Raw genomic sequence first — 16,604 nt, 5'->3', positions numbered from 1 at the left:
CTTTGATGTTTATATCGTCTGCCTCTGTCAAAAGTTTCATAGTTCTTTCAAGACTTCATGAGGTGCAATGACATATGAGTTCACTTTTACAGGGTTGTGTTCGACCAAGTTTAACATTATATCTTAAAGCTTGACAAATCTTCTCCTGAGTTTGAAGTTTGTCTTTCAGTTGTTGGTAGTCATTTCGAATATCTGCAACAGAACTTAAGTCTCTGCTAACTTCAGGTATGTTGGTTCTTTTACAGGAACAATTGTTATACCATCTTCGTCTTCGTATGGTTTTCCCCACTTCAACATCTCTGTCTTTGACATTGACAATAACACTTTGACTGTTTGTTTGAGTTGGTGAATTTAACTTCACATCTGCCACCGCCATTAAACCTTTTGAAACACTTACGCTTCTATTTTTCGGAAATGACATTTTACTTAGAATAAAAAGATGGACGTATTTGAGTATCTCTTCGAATTGAAGCAAAACAAAGTTTAACACACAACAAACAATACAAATACATTGACAGAATAGTTCTTTATACAAACAATGGTAAATGTTATAGAATAGCAGTCTTTGCTGAACTAAATATTTTCATAAAGCAAAGAAAGTTGGTATACTGAAATGGTGAAAGTTCTTGAAGCAGACAAAAATATAACTTCAAAACTTACAGATATTACTAAAGGAAAGTTTATAATACAATATTATGTCAAAACTGGCGTACTGTCAATATTTGACGGAGAAAAGTCAGTTCAAGAACAACTTACTGACCTGCTGCCAAAATCTGCTCGATGGAAGCTGTCGTTATGCCAATCTGAGGAGCCCAGCAGGTTTCATCGAACGAATCTTCAAAAGAGCATCTTCCGTGAAAAGTGCTATTGGTTTTGTAAACTTCTTTGCTTTCAATTCATCTGGACCGTCTCTGTCACCAGTATATTGTATTTGAACTGTACCAACAGTTGAAATACCACCATAAAGTCTTCTGAGTCAGCAAATGGAATGCCAAGCCAAAAGTTTGAACGGTCTCCATTTGTATATTGAGTTTTTTGACCTCCTGTATGAGTCCATACTTTCACATATGGCATAATAGAACTTTGCATTTCAGGGTTAATAGTTGTTGTGAAGTTGTTGTTAAAGTTCATAGCATCTAATGTCAAGTTGTATGACCTCATATCCTCAACTGTAGAATATTCTTCTCTTGATAATATTTGCCATCTATGTTATATGATATTTAATACCAGGGTTGTAGAAACAAGAATAGTCATTTATAGTTCGTCTGAACAGTACAAACATAGTATCTGCATGTTTCATTGCAGTTGTTAAAGCAATATCTGTTCTTGCACCTGGGTCAGCACTTTGGTTTCCAACTTCACTGCAAAGTCTTTGAAGATATTTGGTGTATAGGGAACATAAGTGGAACTGCAATATATTGGCAGCTAAAGCATTTGAAATATCTGGGTCCAACATATAGACTGCAAGTCTGCTTTCTATTCTCTTGCATTCAAATTTTTCGCATGTGAACTTAACTGGGTCCCAAGCATCTCCAGCAGCATTGAAATAATAGTTTACTTCAGTGTTGAGGTTTGAGAAACCAAAGTCTAAGTCAACTTTGTCTTTGCAAAATTCGGCGAATGACGTTTTATTTGTTCCCTTTACGTCTGTAAGAGTGAATGGGTCTTGTGTTGGTGCAATGACTAAGTTATTTTTGCTTGGAGTAAGTTCGATAGAAATTTTTCCTGCCCAGTTTGGCAAGTATCTTAAAAACCTGAAGATGAGGAAAGATGACAAAGGAACTCTAAGTTTCAGTTTTACTTTAGTGGCAGCATTTCCATCTGAACCAGAAAGGTTAACATAAACTCCTGGAACGTTAGGGTCAAGTCTTCTTATTTTCTCAATGGTGGCATACTGGTCTGTTTGTTCTCTAGCTTGTGGTTGTACTGAGTTTCTCAAAGCGAACCATTCATAGTTTGCCCATGTTACTGTTTGAACTAAGTCAGAGTTAGAATATATCTTATATCCCATGAAAACTTCTGGAGCATATTGGTATCCGACATAGAAAATTCCATTGCAACCTTTCTTGTCAGACAACTTGGCAGAAGGTTTTATTTCAATGTCTTGTTCCACGTATAAGAATGAGTTGTCAATAGAAATAATATGAAACCTGTCGCAAGCAATATCTACTGTTGTTGAAGTCTCGTAAACGAAAAAGAGGATTTGACGCAGTCAAATCCTCTCTCTCAAAAAGTGGACTTTACATGGCAAATTTCAAATGCATGTAAGGTCCACTTTGATCAGTTTCAGGATGGAATTGGAGGCCATGAGGTACTGACATTGCATCAGTATCTCATAGCCTCCAATCCCTTCAAAAAATGGGAGAAACTTTGGTCGAATAATTTAACATTCGGCCAAAGTTTCTCCCATAATTAATGAGAATGAAATGGTAAGAGGCATATAGGGTCACTATATACCTCTTACCCTTTCATTTTCATTTGGAGGTCAACAAACCCGGAGTTAATTGCAAACAATTAACTCCAAATTTGTTTATGTTAATGAAGGAATTGGAGGGTAAGAGGTACATAGTATGAATATGTACCTCTTACCCTGCAATTCCTTCTAGAAAGTTCCAAAACTTTGGGTTAATTGCAAACTATTAACCCAAAGTTTTGGAACTTTCAAGTGGAGATGGAAGGCTTTGGGGTATACATTAATATAATATACCTCAAAGCCTTCCATCTCCACTACAAATGGGAGAAACTTTGTCCGAATAGTTTAACATTCGGACAAAGTTTCTCCCATCTTTCAATGTAATTGCTACCTGTGAGGTACTGACTTGAAGTCAGTGCTTCACAGGTAGCAATATCCAAAAATTTAAAAACATTTTATCAGTTCGTTAGAGAACTAGAGCCTCCTAGGTACTGAACCAGAATCAGTGCCTAGGGGACTCTAGTGATCTATATAAATCTGAGAAACTTTGAGGAAATTGTTCGACATTTCCTCAAAGTTTCTCAGCAATTTAGCGAGGAATGTTCGTTATCGTGTAGATATTTATAATATATACATGATAACAAACATTCCCCGTTAAAAGATGTAAAATCTTATAAGAAATAATTGCAAAAGAATAACAAATTGCAACAAATTTTATATGAAACTGAACCTTATGAGGTAGTGATTCAAGATCACCGCCTCATAAGATTCAGTTTCAATCTCAAGTATCTCAAAAGTAAGGCTCTATTTTTTGCCATGTAAAGTGTCACTTTTTCTGTCAAGCCGTTTTTATCGTTTTCGTTTACAACAGAAGAACCTTCTCCAAACTCACCTACGTTTCCATAAGAAACAGCAGTTGTATATTCGTAAGTTCCAGGAACTATTTCTGACCTTCTAATGGCATTGTCGCATTCGTTATACCATTCGGAAACATTTCCGTTCATGGCATCCAAAACTGTTGGCGTTATATTCTGAGCGGCGTACATTTCATATGGGTAAAAATATAGAATAGTTGGATTTATGTGTCATAATAGAACCCACTCGTACCAAGCTTTACTTTCTTCCTGACTGAGTTTTTAACTCTTCTTTTTCCTTCATTGCCACTACTTTCACTAGATGAAGTTACTTCTTCACTACTTTCACTTTGTTCTACTCTTCTCTTCTTCTTTGGTGTCGCTTTTGGTAACTTGCCCTCTGCTTCAAGTTGTTGCATCTTTGCCTCATGTTCACCTAGTATGTTGTAAATTTCCCATGTCCTTTTTGCCTTTGGGCTCTGGTCGCCCATCTCAGGTAACCTATATCCTAGAAAGATTTTGTCATAGTTTGTATTTGAGTCTTCGCGTATTGTTTGCATGACTCTTTCCTGAGTTTCCGGTTCAAGCTCTTCAAACAGAGCTTGTCCATATGGAATAAGCTCGTTTCCAAATATATGTTTTTGTAGCCATTCTGGTTTTCTTTCCATGTTACCAATAATATCTTTTGTGAATGGGAAAGCTTTTACCCAATGTTTCAGTCTTGCGTCATTTATTTCTGTAGTTGGTTTTATTTTGTCAAGGAACATGTTTTTCAATACTAACATTTCATTTGGTACTGTCTATTTGAGTTTTCTTAAATATTCATCCATTCTCGGTTCATTGTCTGCAAAGTAAGTTTTTATGACATTTTGCAAACTTTCGTTTGCAAGGTCATGTACAATAGGTTCTCTTCCTTCTCTCTCCCTAACTTTCTTTCTAAACTCTTCACCAAATATACCATCTCTATGGTTCTGTGTAGTTCTTTGAGATAAATGTTCTAGAACGTCAGGTGTTATATTTCCCTCAGCCATGTTCATTTCATACTGGTCCAAAATATCTGCATCTTTCATATCTTTCAATGGCATTAAAGCCGCGCTGAAAATACCAGCTATATCTGGTTCACCATTCACTTCCATTGCGTCTACAACTTCTTGGAATTGAGGTTGTAAGTTTATGAACCACCTATCCGGATTAGCTTTATGACCCCATCTCATTGTAGTTCCATAGTCTGCAGAAACAAAAGTAGGTTTGTTTCCATATTGGCTAGGTTCTGAATGAACTTTAAACAATGTTTCATTTCTATATGTTTTGTTGAAATTTAACCTTTTATTTTCACCGAGTTCAGCCAAAGATTGAACGTTATATGGTCGTAAGTAAAAAGGATTATTGTATTTGCGTACATTTTCTTTCAGTACTTCCATTCTATGCTGAATATTTTCATCTGATGTTGGAGTCTTTTGTATGTCGGTGAACATTTTTCGATATTCTTCTACTCTGTCAGCCGAATTTTTCTTAGACTCTTGGAAAGATTCCATATTCACCTCATAGTCTTGTTGAGGGTCAAGATTTTTCGGCTGTTCCAAATCTTCATCTAGTTCTGTGAAGTTAGTTTCCAAAGGAGGAACTTGTTCGTTTCCTTCAGGCTCTTCTAGCTGTTGTTGCTGAACTATTTCTTCCATGTCTGGTTGTATCTGAACTTCTTCCTGTTGAGTTTCTTGTACCTCATCTGCTGGCATTTCATATATTCCGAGACCGTTTTTAAAAAGTTCCCTATCTAAGTCATCCGGACTCATAAACCTTTCTTCTTTCGTTCCGTCTCTATTTTTTACGCGTTTCATGAAGAGAGTTGAATTATCATTTAGCTCTGACATCAAATATCTCGGAGTAAATTCATCCATGTCATTTGGATGATATGCTATTAAATCATATCCCTTAGCGAGCTTGTATTTTCCAGGTTTGAAATTATATCCCATTTGGTGCTGAACCATAAAGCTAAATAGGTTCGGGTCAGTATTTCCTTCCTTGAACTTTCGAATAGCTTCTTTATATCTGTCACTAAAGTCAAGAGTATCTGGGTAACCATAATTTTCCTTAAGCATTTTTAAGAATTCTTGGTTTCCTTGTTCTCTACTTCTTTTATGTCCTTGCTCTGTTTGTGGTTGTTGTTGTGCAGGGTTTTGAACTGTTGGTTGTTGTGTAGTGTTTTGAACTGTTGGTTGTGGTGCTGGATTTTGAACTGTTGGTTGTTGTTGTTGTTTTGGTGCATGCCTGTGTCTGTGTCCATGTGACGATGTAAATGTTTTAGGTAGTCCTGGTGCAGGTGCTTCTCTTGGAGGGTTTGGTGGTATATAAGTTCCACTAGCTAGTATATAAGTTCCACCAGCTGGTATATAAGTTCCACCAGCTGGCACATATGTTCCATCTGCAGCATAATGTCCTACCTGACTTTTCGTTTTTAAGAAAGCATTTACTAGGTCTGTTTTGGTCTGTTGTAACTCTTTTTCTTGACTTTCCACAACAGTTGCTCTAACGGCGTCATAGGCACTTTGAACTGCCTGTCTCGTTGCTGCATCTGTTATTTTCGTCATATTTTGTGCTACTTCTCTTAACTCTTTGTCGAAACCTTCAGACTTCAGTTTCTTTCCAGATGAGAAGTCGTTCACTAGTTTCACCTTACTATGAAGAGCTTCGAAGGCATTCTTAAAGTCAGCATTCATTAAAGCTTCATTTGAACTGTCTTCATCCGCTTGTATTTTTGTCCTTATTGACCCTATAAGTTGGGCTGCTTTAGCGTTGGCTTGGGCATCTAACCAGTCATTATTAGCTTTTATATATTCTGCGCTTTTCATTGCCTTTTGCATGGCTGCGTCGTTATTTTTACTTTCTTGTGCTAAGTTTTCATACTGTACGGTTTGGTTTTGCAACTGTAAAAGTTTTTCTGCCTTTACATTTGCTTCAACTTCTTTTTTATACTCATCGCTATCCATATATGTCTTCAGGGCTTTTTGTTTTATCTCTTCATCTTTCAGTACTTTATATTGAGTAGTATGGTTTTTCAAATTTATAACATCTTGTTCCATTTTTGCTACTTCTGCTGCTTTTTCTGACACTTTTTTCGCATATTCCTCTGTACTTAGTTCTTTCAGTTGTTCTTCTTTCTTCTTTTTCTCTACGTTTAACTCATTGAGTTTCTTTGTGTGTCTGTCATATTCTAGTTTCTTTTCGTTTTCACTTATTTGTTTCTGTATGTCTATGTTTGACTTTTTGACATCTGTTATTTGATTTTTGAGTGAACTCAAATTCATTTGACTTTGAGGGTTATAAGCTGTTCCGTCTGCGGCTCCACCATAGCCTGCCATTTTCGCTAAAAGTGCCGCTCTTAAACCTCCACTCTGTGCACCAATAACTCGGTTTAAAAGCATAGGGTTGCTTGACATTTGTTGCAACATAGTGGGGTCATTCATCATTTGTTGTTGCAACTGTTGTTGTGGTGTCAGTTTTACTATTGGATGTTTCAATGCTCCCTTCCTCTTACGTATATTCTTACGTAGCTTACGTGGCATTTTAAGTGAAGTAAAAAACGGTTTTTGACAGATGTTTATATGACACTTTTTGTTCAGCACAAAAAACTACTCGGTCAAAGTGTTGTCAGTTTTGTAAAATAACCGTCCTATCTCATTCTATAAGGGAGAAAAGGCTTCTCAAAGTATACTTCCTTGGAACGCCTGTAACTTTTCCTGTAGCGACGATAGATCCTTACTTGTCCGGACAAAGTTATACTATTTTGAGTGCTCTACAAAAAAGTCAACGGCTGGTCGGCTGGGGTTCGGTCCTCCTCTTGGGTCTTGGGCAAAATTTCTTAGGGCTAGAAGGGGCGCAGCCCCTGGAAGCCCCTCATACCTGACCTATTGATAAATATGAAAAGAAAGAAAATGTGATAAAACGATGATAAATGTGAAAAGAAAGAAAATTTCATAAAACAATGATAATTATGAAAAGAAAGAGAATTCTATTAAATTAAGGATGTCGCTTTGCGAAAAAAACGGATATGCTAGCAACTTTCTCCAAATATCCTATATCACGATTTTTGGCACTTTTCTACCTCGCTTTATTGGCACTTTTTAAAAATGAGAATAATAATATTTATGATATTTCCATTTTTTCGGTGAACACTAGTTTAAAGGTATCAAATAAATAATAAATTTCACGATTTTATTGATTTTTAGTGAAGTTGCTACTTCCATTCAATTTTTCGTGCTATTTGGCCGGGTTTTTGTCAGAATCGCACGTTTTTATTTTATGATTTTTGGAATCTACATATATAGGTAAGCTTATAGAACCCCCATGATATTTTGTCAAAAATGCGATTTGCGATTGTCAAATATCCTATAGTTGCTATTAATGATATAACTGTTCCATCATATTGCTCTCGGATTGTTAATGATACTTTCAAAATTTCACGATAGAATTCTTTCAAATCAAAAATTAGATAATTTTATTCAATAGATTTTTATGAAAATATTAAATATTTCAAATGCAAAACTCAATTATATCATTTTCCGAAGTGGATATCATGAATATGTGTTGATTTCGCTAGCGAAATATATTTTTTATGAAAATTTCTTCCATGATCTGGTAACTACATTACAGTACAGCAATAGGAAATGACATTTTTCTTCATAAAATCTTAACATTTTTAAAATATGATTCCACAATTGGATATTTCTCAATTTGAACATTCAGAATCCACAAAAATTTCTATTTATTAAAGGTTTGCCTATTCTGAAACCTATTTAAGTAATAATTATTGAAATAAAAATTCAATTTTAATGAAAAAGAAAAACAAAGAGAGAGGGAGAGAAGAAGAAAAGAAAGAAAAGAGAAAGAAAAAGAAGAGAGAAAAAGAAAGAAGAAGAAAAAAAAAGGAAAAAGGGCGGCGTGCATAGAATGAACTTTATAGCCGAGCATTCGGAAAAGGCCGGAGCCGAAGGCGAAGGTCTTTTCCGAATGCGAGGTAAAAATTTTTTAGATATTTTAAGTCGCACGCAAGATACCTAAAATTAGTGCTATAAAAGTGACACTATTCGCAAAACGGCATCCTTATATTAAACAATGATAAATATAAAATGAAAGAGAATTCTATAAAATAATGATTAATATGAAAAGAAAGAAAATATAATGAAATAAAAAAAAAAAAAAAAAAAAAAAAGGTAGTGGGGCCTCCAGGCACTTCGTGCCCTCTAGCCCTGAAGTTTTTTTTTTTCTTTGGATGGGCCTCCAGGCACTTCGTGCCCTCTAGCCCATAAAAAATTTTTGAGAGTCGTCGCCGTTGACTTTTTTTGTAGAGCACTCAAAATAGTATAACTTTGTCCGGACAAGTAAGGATCTATCGTCGCTACAGGAAAAGTTACAGGCGTTCCAAGGAAGTATACTTTGAGAAGCCTTTTCTCCCTTATAGAATGAGATAGGACGGTTATTTTACAAAACTGACAACACTTTGACCGAGTAGTTTTTTGTGCTGAACAAAAAGTGTCATATAAACATCTGTCAAAAACCGTTTTTTACTTCACTTAAAATGCCACGTAAGCTACGTAAGAATATACGTAAGAGGAAGGGAGCATTGAAACATCCAATAGTAAAACTGACACCACAACAACAGTTGCAACAACAAATGCTGAATGACCCCACTATGTTGCAACAAATGTCAAGCAACCCTATGCTCTTAAACCGAGTTCTTGGTGCACAGAGTGGAGGTTTAAGAGCGGCACTTTTAGCGAAAATGGCAGGCTATGGTGGAGCCGCAGACGGAACAGCCTATAACCCTCAAAGTCAAATGAATTTGAGTTCACTCAAAAATCAAATATCAGATGTCAAAAAGTCAAACATAGACATACAGAAGCAAATAAGTGAAAACGAAAAGAAACTAGAATATGACAGACACACAAAGAAACTCAATGAGTTAAACGTAGAGAAAAAGAAGAAAGAAGAACAACTGAAAGAACTAAGTACAGAGGAATATGCGAAAAAAGTGTCAGAAAAAGCAGCAGAAGTAGCAAAAATGGAACAAGATGTTGTAAATTTGAAAACCATACTACTCAATATAAAGTACTGAAAGATGAAGAGATAAAACAAAAAGCCCTGAAGACATATATGGATAGCGATGAGTATAAAAAAGAAGTTGAAGCAAATGTAAAGGCAGAAAAACTTTACAGTTGCAAAACCAAACCGTACAGTATGAAAACTTAGCACAAGAAAGTAAAAATAACGACGCAGCCATGCAAAAGGCAATGAAAAGCGCAGAATATATAAAAGCTAACAATGACTGGTTAGATGCCCAAGCCAACGCTAAAGCAGCCCAACTTATAGGGTCAATAAGGACAAAAATACAAGCGGATGAAGACAGTTCAAATGAAGCTTTAACAAATGCTGACTTTAAGAACGCCTTCGAAGCTCTTCATAGTAAGGTGAAACAAGTGAACGACTTCTCATCTGGAAAGAAACTGAAGTCTGAAGGTTTCGACAAAGAGTTAAAAGAAGTAGCACAAAATATAACGAAAATAACAGATGCAGCAACGAGACAGGCAGTTCAAAGTGCCTATGACGCCGTTAGAGCAACTGTTGTGGAAAGTCAAGAAAAAGAGTTACAACAGACCAAAACAGACCTAGTAAATGCTTTCTTAAAAACGAAAAGTCAGGTAGGACACTATGCTGCAGATGGAACATATGTGCCAGCTGGTGGAACTTATATACCAGCTGGTGGAACTTATATACTAGCTAGTGGAACTTATATACCACCAAACCCTCCAAGAGAAGCACCTGCACCAGGACTACCTAAAACATTTACATCGTCACATGGACACAGACACAGGCATGCACCAAAACCAACACAACAACCAACAGTTCAAAATCCAGCACCACAACAACAACCAGCACAACAACCACCTCCACAACCAGCACAACAACCAACAGTTCAAAACACTGCACCACAACAACCACAAACAGAGCAAGGACATAAAAGAAGTAGAGAACAAGGAAACCAAGAATTCTTAAAAATGCTTAAGGAAAATTATGGTTACCCAGATACTCTTGACTTTAGTGACAGATATAAAGAAGCTATTCGAAAGTTCAAGGAAGGAAATACTGACCCGAACCTATTTAGCTTTATGGTTCAGCACCAAATGGGATATAATTTCAAACCTGGAAAATACAAGCTCGCTAAGGGATATGATTTAATAGCATATCATCCAAATGACATGAACGAATTTACTCCGAGATATTTGGTGTCAGAGATAAATGATGATTCAACTATCTTCATGAAACGCGTAAAAAATAGAGACGGAACGAAAGAAGAAAGGGTTATGAATGCGGATGACTTAGATAGGGAACTTGTTAAAAACGGTCTCGGAATATATGAAATGCCAGCAGATGAGGTACAAGAAACTCCACAGGAAGAAGTTCAGATACAACCAGACATGGAAGAAATAGTTCAGCAACAACAGCTAGAAGAGCCTGAAGGAAACGAACAAGTCCCTCCTTTGGAAACTAACTTCACAGAACCAGATGAAGATTTGGAACAGCCGAAAAATCTTGACCCTCAACAAGAGTATGAGGTGAATATGGAATCTTTCCAAGAGTCTAAGAAAAATTCGGCTGACATGGTAGAAGAATATCGAAAAATGTTTGCCGACATACAAAAGACTCCAACACCAGATGAAAATATTCAGCATAGAATGGAAGTACTGAAAGAAAATGTACACAAATACAACAACCCTTTTTACTTACGAGCATATAACGTTCAATCTTTGGCTGAACTCGGTGAAAATAAAAGGTTAAATTTCAACAAAACATATAGAAATGAAACATTGTTTAAAGTTCATTCAGAACCTAACCAATATGGAAACAAACCTACTTTTGTTTCTGCAGACTATGGAACTACAATGAGATGGGGTCATAAAGCTAACCCGGATAGGTGGTTCATAAACTTACAACCACAATTCCAAGATGTTGTAGACGCAATGGAAATGAATGGTGAACCAGATTTAGCTGGTATTTTCAGCGCGGCTTTAATGCCATTGAAAGATATGAAAGATGCAGATATTTTGGACCAGTATGAAATGAACATGGCTGATGGAAATATAACACCTGACGTTCTAGAACATTTATCTCAAAGAACTACACAGAACCATAAAGATGGTATATTTGGTGAAGAGTTTAGAAAGAAAGTTAGGGAGACAGAAGGAAGAGAACCTATTGTACATGACCTTGCAAACGAAAGTTTACAAAATGTCATAAAAACTTACTTTGCAGACAATGAACCGAGAAGGGATGAATATTTAAGAAAACTCAAATGGACAGTACCAAATGAAATGTTAGTATTGAAAAACATGTTCCTTGACAAAATAAAACCAACTACAGAAATAAATGACGCAAGACTGAAACGTTGGGTAAAAGCTTTCCCATTCACAAAAGATATTGTTGGTAACATGGAAAGAAAACCAGAATGGCTACAAAAACATATATTTGGAAACGAGCTTATTCCATATGGACAAGCTATATTTGAAGAGCTTGAACCGGAAACTCAGGAAAGAGTCATGCAAACAATAAGCGAAGACTCAAATACAAACTATGACAAAATCTTTCTAGGATATAGGTTACCTGAGATGGGCGACCAGAGCCCAAAGGCAAAAAGGACATGGGAAATTTACAACATACTAGGTGAACATGAGGCAAAGATGCAACAACTTGAAGCAGAGGGCAAGTTACCAAAAGCGACACCAAAGAAGAAGAGAAGAGTAGAACAAAGTGAAAGTAGTGAAGAAGTAACTTCATCTAGTGAAAGTAGTGGCAATGAAGGAAAAAGAAGAGTTAAAAACTCAGTCAGGAAGAAAGTAAAGCTTGGTCCACGTGGGTTCTATTATGATATATAAATCCAACTATTCTATATTTTTACCCATATGAAATGTACGCCGCTCAGAATATAACGCCAACAGTTTTGGATGCCATGAATGGAAATGTTTCCGAATGGTATAACGAATGCGACAATGCCATTAGAAGGTCAGAAATAGTTCCTGGAACTTACGAATATACAACTGCTGTTTCTTATGGAAATGTAGGTGAGTTTGGTGAAGGTTCTTCAACAACAGTAGATATTGCTTGCGACAGGTTTCATATAATTTCTATTGACAACTCATTCTTATACGTGGAACAAGACATTGAAATAAAACCTTCTGCTGACTTGAAGAGGTAAGAAAGGTTGCAATGGTATTTTCTATGTCGGATACCAATATGCTCCAGAAGTTTTCATGGGATATAAGATATATTCTAACTCTGACTTAGTTCAAACAGTAACATGGGCAAACTATGAATGGTTCGCTTTGAGAAACTCAGTACAACCACAAGCTAGAGAACAAACAGACCAATATGCAACTATTGAGAAAATAAGAAGACTTGACCCTAACGTTCCAGGAGTTTATGTTAACCTTTCTGGTTCAGATGGAAATGCTGTCACTAAAGTAAAACTGAAACTTAGAGTTCCTTTGTCATCTTTCCTCATCTTCAGGTTTTTAAGATACTTGCCAAACTGGGCAGGAAAAATTTCTATTGAACTTACTCCAAGCAAAAATAACTTAGTCATTGCACCAACGCAAGACCCATTCACTCTTACAGACGTAAAGGAGCAAATCAAACGTCATTCGCCGAATTTTGCAAAGACAAAGTTGACTTAGACTTTGGTTTCTCAAACCTCAACACTGAAGTAAAGTATTATTTCAATGCTGCTGGAACTGCTTGGGACCCAGTTAGGTTTACATGCGAAAAATTTGAATGCAAGAGAATAGAAAGCAGACTTGCAGTCTATATGTTGGACCCAGATATTTCAAATGCTTTAGCTGCCAAATATATTGCAGTTCCACTTATGTTCCCTATACACCAAATATCTGTCAAAGACTTTGCAGGTGAAGTTGGAAACCAAAATCCAGGAACCGCAGGTGCAAGAACAGATATTGCTTTAACAACTGCAATGAAAACGCAGATACTATGTTTGTACTGTTCAGACGAACTATAAATGACTATTCTTGTTTCTACAACCCTGGTATTAAATATCATATAAACATAGATGGCAAATATTATCCAAGAGAAGAATATTCTACAGTTGAGGATATGAGGTCATACAACTTGACATTAGATGCTATGAACTTTAACAACAACTTCACAACAACCATTAACCCTGAAATGCAAAGTTCTATTATGCCATATGTGAAAGTATGGACCCATACAGGAAGTCAAAAAACTCAATATACAAATGGAGACCGTTCAAACTTTTGGCTTGGCATTCCATTTGCTGACTCAGAAGACTTTATGGGTGGTATTTCAACTGTTGGTACTGTACAAATACAATATACTGGTGACAGAGACGGTCCATAATGAACTGAGAGCAAAGAAGTTTACAAAACAATAGCACTTTTCACGGAAGATGCTCTTTTGAAGATTCGTTCGATGAAACCTGCTGGGCTCCTCAGATTGGCATAACGACAGCTTCCATCGAGCAGATTTTGGCAGCAGGTCAGTAAGTTGTTCTTGAACTGACTTCTCTCCGTCAAATATTGACAGTACACCTGTTTTGACATAAAATTGTATTATAAACTTTCTTTAGAAATATCTGTAAGTTTTGTTGTTATATTTTTGTCTGCTTCAAGAACTTTCACCATTTCAGTTATACCAACTTTCTTTGCTTTATGAAATATTTTGGTTCAGCAAAGACTGCTATTCTATAACATTTTCATTGTTTGTATAAGAACTATTCTGTCAATGTATTTGTATTGTTTGTGTGTGTAAACTTTGTTCTGCCTTCAATTCGAAGAGATATCCGAATACTGCCATATTTTTATTCGAAGTAAAATGTCATTTCCGAAAAATAGAAGCGTAAGTGTTTCAAAAGGTTTAATGGCGGTGGCAGATGTGAAGTTAAATTCACCAACTCAAACAAACAGTCAAAGTGTTATTGTCAATGTCAAAGAAAGAATGTTGAAGTGGGGAAACCAACGAGGACGAAGATGGTATAACAATTGTTCCTGTAAAGAACAACCAACATACCCTGAAGTTAGCAGAGACTTAAGTTCTGTTGCAGATATTCGAAACGACTACCAACAACTGAAAAACAAACTTCAAACTCAGGAGAAGATTTGTCAAGCTTTAGGTATAATGTTAAACTTGGTCGAACACAACCCTGTAAAAGTGAACTCATATGTCATCGCACCTCATGAAGTTTTGAAAGAACTATTGAAACTTTTGACAGAGGCAGACGATATAAACATCAAAGAAATAGAACCCGACGTTAGTTGCTGTGGTGTTTCATATAATGTCATTGACAAGATATAACGTTATGAAAGGAGGTGAACGTTGAACTTAAAATATAGTTTCCCAGACGTTATAAAATATTTGACGACCAAACATTTCATTAAAATTTATTTGCTAAGTAAATGGCAGAAGACACAATGGTTTATACTATTACGACTAAAAACCCTGAGTCATATAATTCTATAACAACAAACTTACAAAGTCCTCAAGGACGATATTGTAAACTAACTTTAAACACAATGACGACTAAAGCTTTTTTGCTCTTTTGACACCAGAAGATTTTATTGTTGTGAATGGTAAAAAAATACTCCTTTGAAGATACTTACTCAGATATACCACCAACAGGTTTTGTTGACTTATTTAATACTTTAAGGACGAGTGTAACATGTGCTGCAACTAGAGCAGGTTTCATTATGTTTGGATGTCCGACTGAGTTTACTATAAACAATATGAGCTATAATACAAAAACTTATATCTGGTTTTTACTACCAACAGTTTCCTATAACAGGAAAAGGTGTCATACAAGGAATGTCTGTTCCATTGACTTTAAGTACACCTATTTTATATATTGTTTCAAACTTAGGTTCAAAGTGTTATTCGAATGTCGACAGAACTACTATGACCAAAAAGATACTCATGCGTATAAACAACACTTTCTCTGCTGGTTTGCCTATTGTTCATTCGAATGCAGAGTTTTCAACCTTAGTGAACTCAAACACTTTGGCAAGTATAAACTTAAACTTAGTTGACGCAAACTTTGTTCCTGTAAATTTTATGTCCTATGTATTTGTCAATGACGGCAGAAAGTTTCGAATTGGAAGATGCAACTGGTGAAAGTATTGTATTACAGAACAACTTCAACAACAAATAGCTCAAGAACAACAAATGCAACAAATGGAAAAATGGAACAAAGTCAAGAATAAAAAATATTTTTTTTTATTTTTATAAAAATGTACAGAATAGACGTTTCAGATTTTATGACTTCCAAGCCTTCAGAAATATGTGTCCATTTCGAGACTATAACAAAGCAGCGACGAGAATTTGAAACGTTTAGTCATTTATGTTGACTCTGCCCCAGAATGTTATGTCATGAAAGAATGGGATGTTGTCTTTAACAAACCTAAAGCGACAATAGTTTCAGAACAAGAATGTAAACAGAAACTTAAGAAAATAAAAGTCGTACAAGTTGGTATGAAGATGTTAGATGCTTGGGATATCTTATTGTCAAAGTTAGAAGATTTTCAGTTCGTGGTATAAAGTTCTATACACATCTCCAAACTTCTATTCTATCTTCACTGGATATAAATACGAACAAGTAGAATGGAAAGAAAATGTTATAGAAGCTTGGTTAGACCATGTCAAAGAAATTATATGCAATGGAAACGAAAGAGTCTATGAGTATATCTTATGTTGGTTTGCAAACATCTTCTTACAACATCCAAGTGCTAAAATGAAACTGCTCTCATTGTAATTGGAAAACAAGGAACAGGTAAGAACACTTTCTTTACAGATATTTTGTGCAAACTGTTAGAGGCTATTCGAACCCTAATATGACAAACTTAGAAAACATCTGCGGTAAATTTAACTCTTCAATAGAGAATATGAAACTTATAGTATGTAACGAACTTCAAAGTATAGATACAACAAAGGTTTTGAACTCGGATGCTTTGAAGAGTCTTATAACAGACAAAGTTGGAGTTGTTGAAAGAAAGTATAGAGACCAAAGAGTTTGTGAAAATGTTGCAAACTTCGTCATGGTTTCAAACAACGCTGTTCCGATGAAGTTAGAAAGTTCTGAAGAAGATATGTAGTTGTCAGAACGTCAGAAGCTCATATGCAAGATACAGAATATTTTGACGACTTAGCAGAAAACTTTGACATCTGACTTTTACAACCACTTGTTCTCATATTTCATGACATTAGATATTTCTAAGTTCAATCCAAGACAAATTCCACATACCGAAGAGAGACAAACATTGTTA

At 35.8% G+C, this 16,604-nt stretch overlaps 5 protein-coding genes and 1 pseudogene across 6 annotated transcripts, besides 3 other annotated features; 3 read left to right on the top strand and 3 right to left on the bottom strand.

The window, feature by feature from the left end:
* Nucleotides 1-2,181: part of a mobile genetic element that runs on past the window's edge.
* Nucleotides 2,182-3,283: a mobile genetic element.
* Nucleotides 3,284-3,491: 208 nt separating this feature from the next.
* Nucleotides 3,492-4,052, bottom strand: TVAGG3_0571210 (protein of unknown function, DUF4106 family; the record flags this gene model as incomplete). Its single annotated transcript, XM_051238787.1, has 1 exon — nt 3,492-4,052. One exon carries the CDS (start codon nt 4,050-4,052, stop codon nt 3,492-3,494), a length of 561 nt encoding a protein of 186 aa, XP_051096611.1.
* A 598-nt stretch (nt 4,053-4,650) lies between these two features.
* On the bottom strand, nt 4,651-5,670 carry TVAGG3_0571200 (protein of unknown function, DUF4106 family; the record flags this gene model as incomplete). Its single annotated transcript, XM_051238786.1, has 1 exon — nt 4,651-5,669. A coding segment is annotated over one exon (1,019 nt), but the record flags the coding sequence as incomplete, so codon positions are not given.
* Nucleotides 5,671-6,192: 522 nt separating this feature from the next.
* On the bottom strand, nt 6,193-6,830 carry TVAGG3_0571190 (protein of unknown function, DUF4106 family; the record flags this gene model as incomplete). The annotated part of the gene is made up of 1 exon (XM_051238785.1): nt 6,193-6,830. A coding segment is annotated over one exon (638 nt), but the record flags the coding sequence as incomplete, so codon positions are not given.
* A 2,012-nt stretch (nt 6,831-8,842) lies between these two features.
* Nucleotides 8,843-9,201, top strand: TVAGG3_0571180 (protein of unknown function, DUF4106 family; the record flags this gene model as incomplete). Its single annotated transcript, XM_051238784.1, has 1 exon — nt 8,843-9,201. A coding segment is annotated over one exon (359 nt), but the record flags the coding sequence as incomplete, so codon positions are not given.
* Nucleotides 9,202-11,147: 1,946 nt separating this feature from the next.
* Nucleotides 11,148-16,604: part of a mobile genetic element that runs on past the window's edge.
* On the top strand, nt 11,349-12,194 carry TVAGG3_0571170 (protein of unknown function, DUF4106 family; the record flags this gene model as incomplete). The annotated part of the gene is made up of 1 exon (XM_051238783.1): nt 11,349-12,194. One exon carries the CDS (start codon nt 11,349-11,351, stop codon nt 12,192-12,194), a length of 846 nt encoding a protein of 281 aa, XP_051096607.1.
* On the top strand, nt 14,862-15,545 carry TVAGG3_0571160 (annotated as a pseudogene). Its single transcript has one exon. A coding segment is annotated over exon 1 (684 nt).

This window comes from Trichomonas vaginalis, chromosome II (assembly GCF_026262505.1).
Source record: "Trichomonas vaginalis G3 chromosome II, whole genome shotgun sequence".
Taxonomy (NCBI): Eukaryota; Parabasalia; order Trichomonadida; family Trichomonadidae; genus Trichomonas; species Trichomonas vaginalis.
This window is presented reverse-complemented; position numbering and strand designations above follow the sequence as displayed.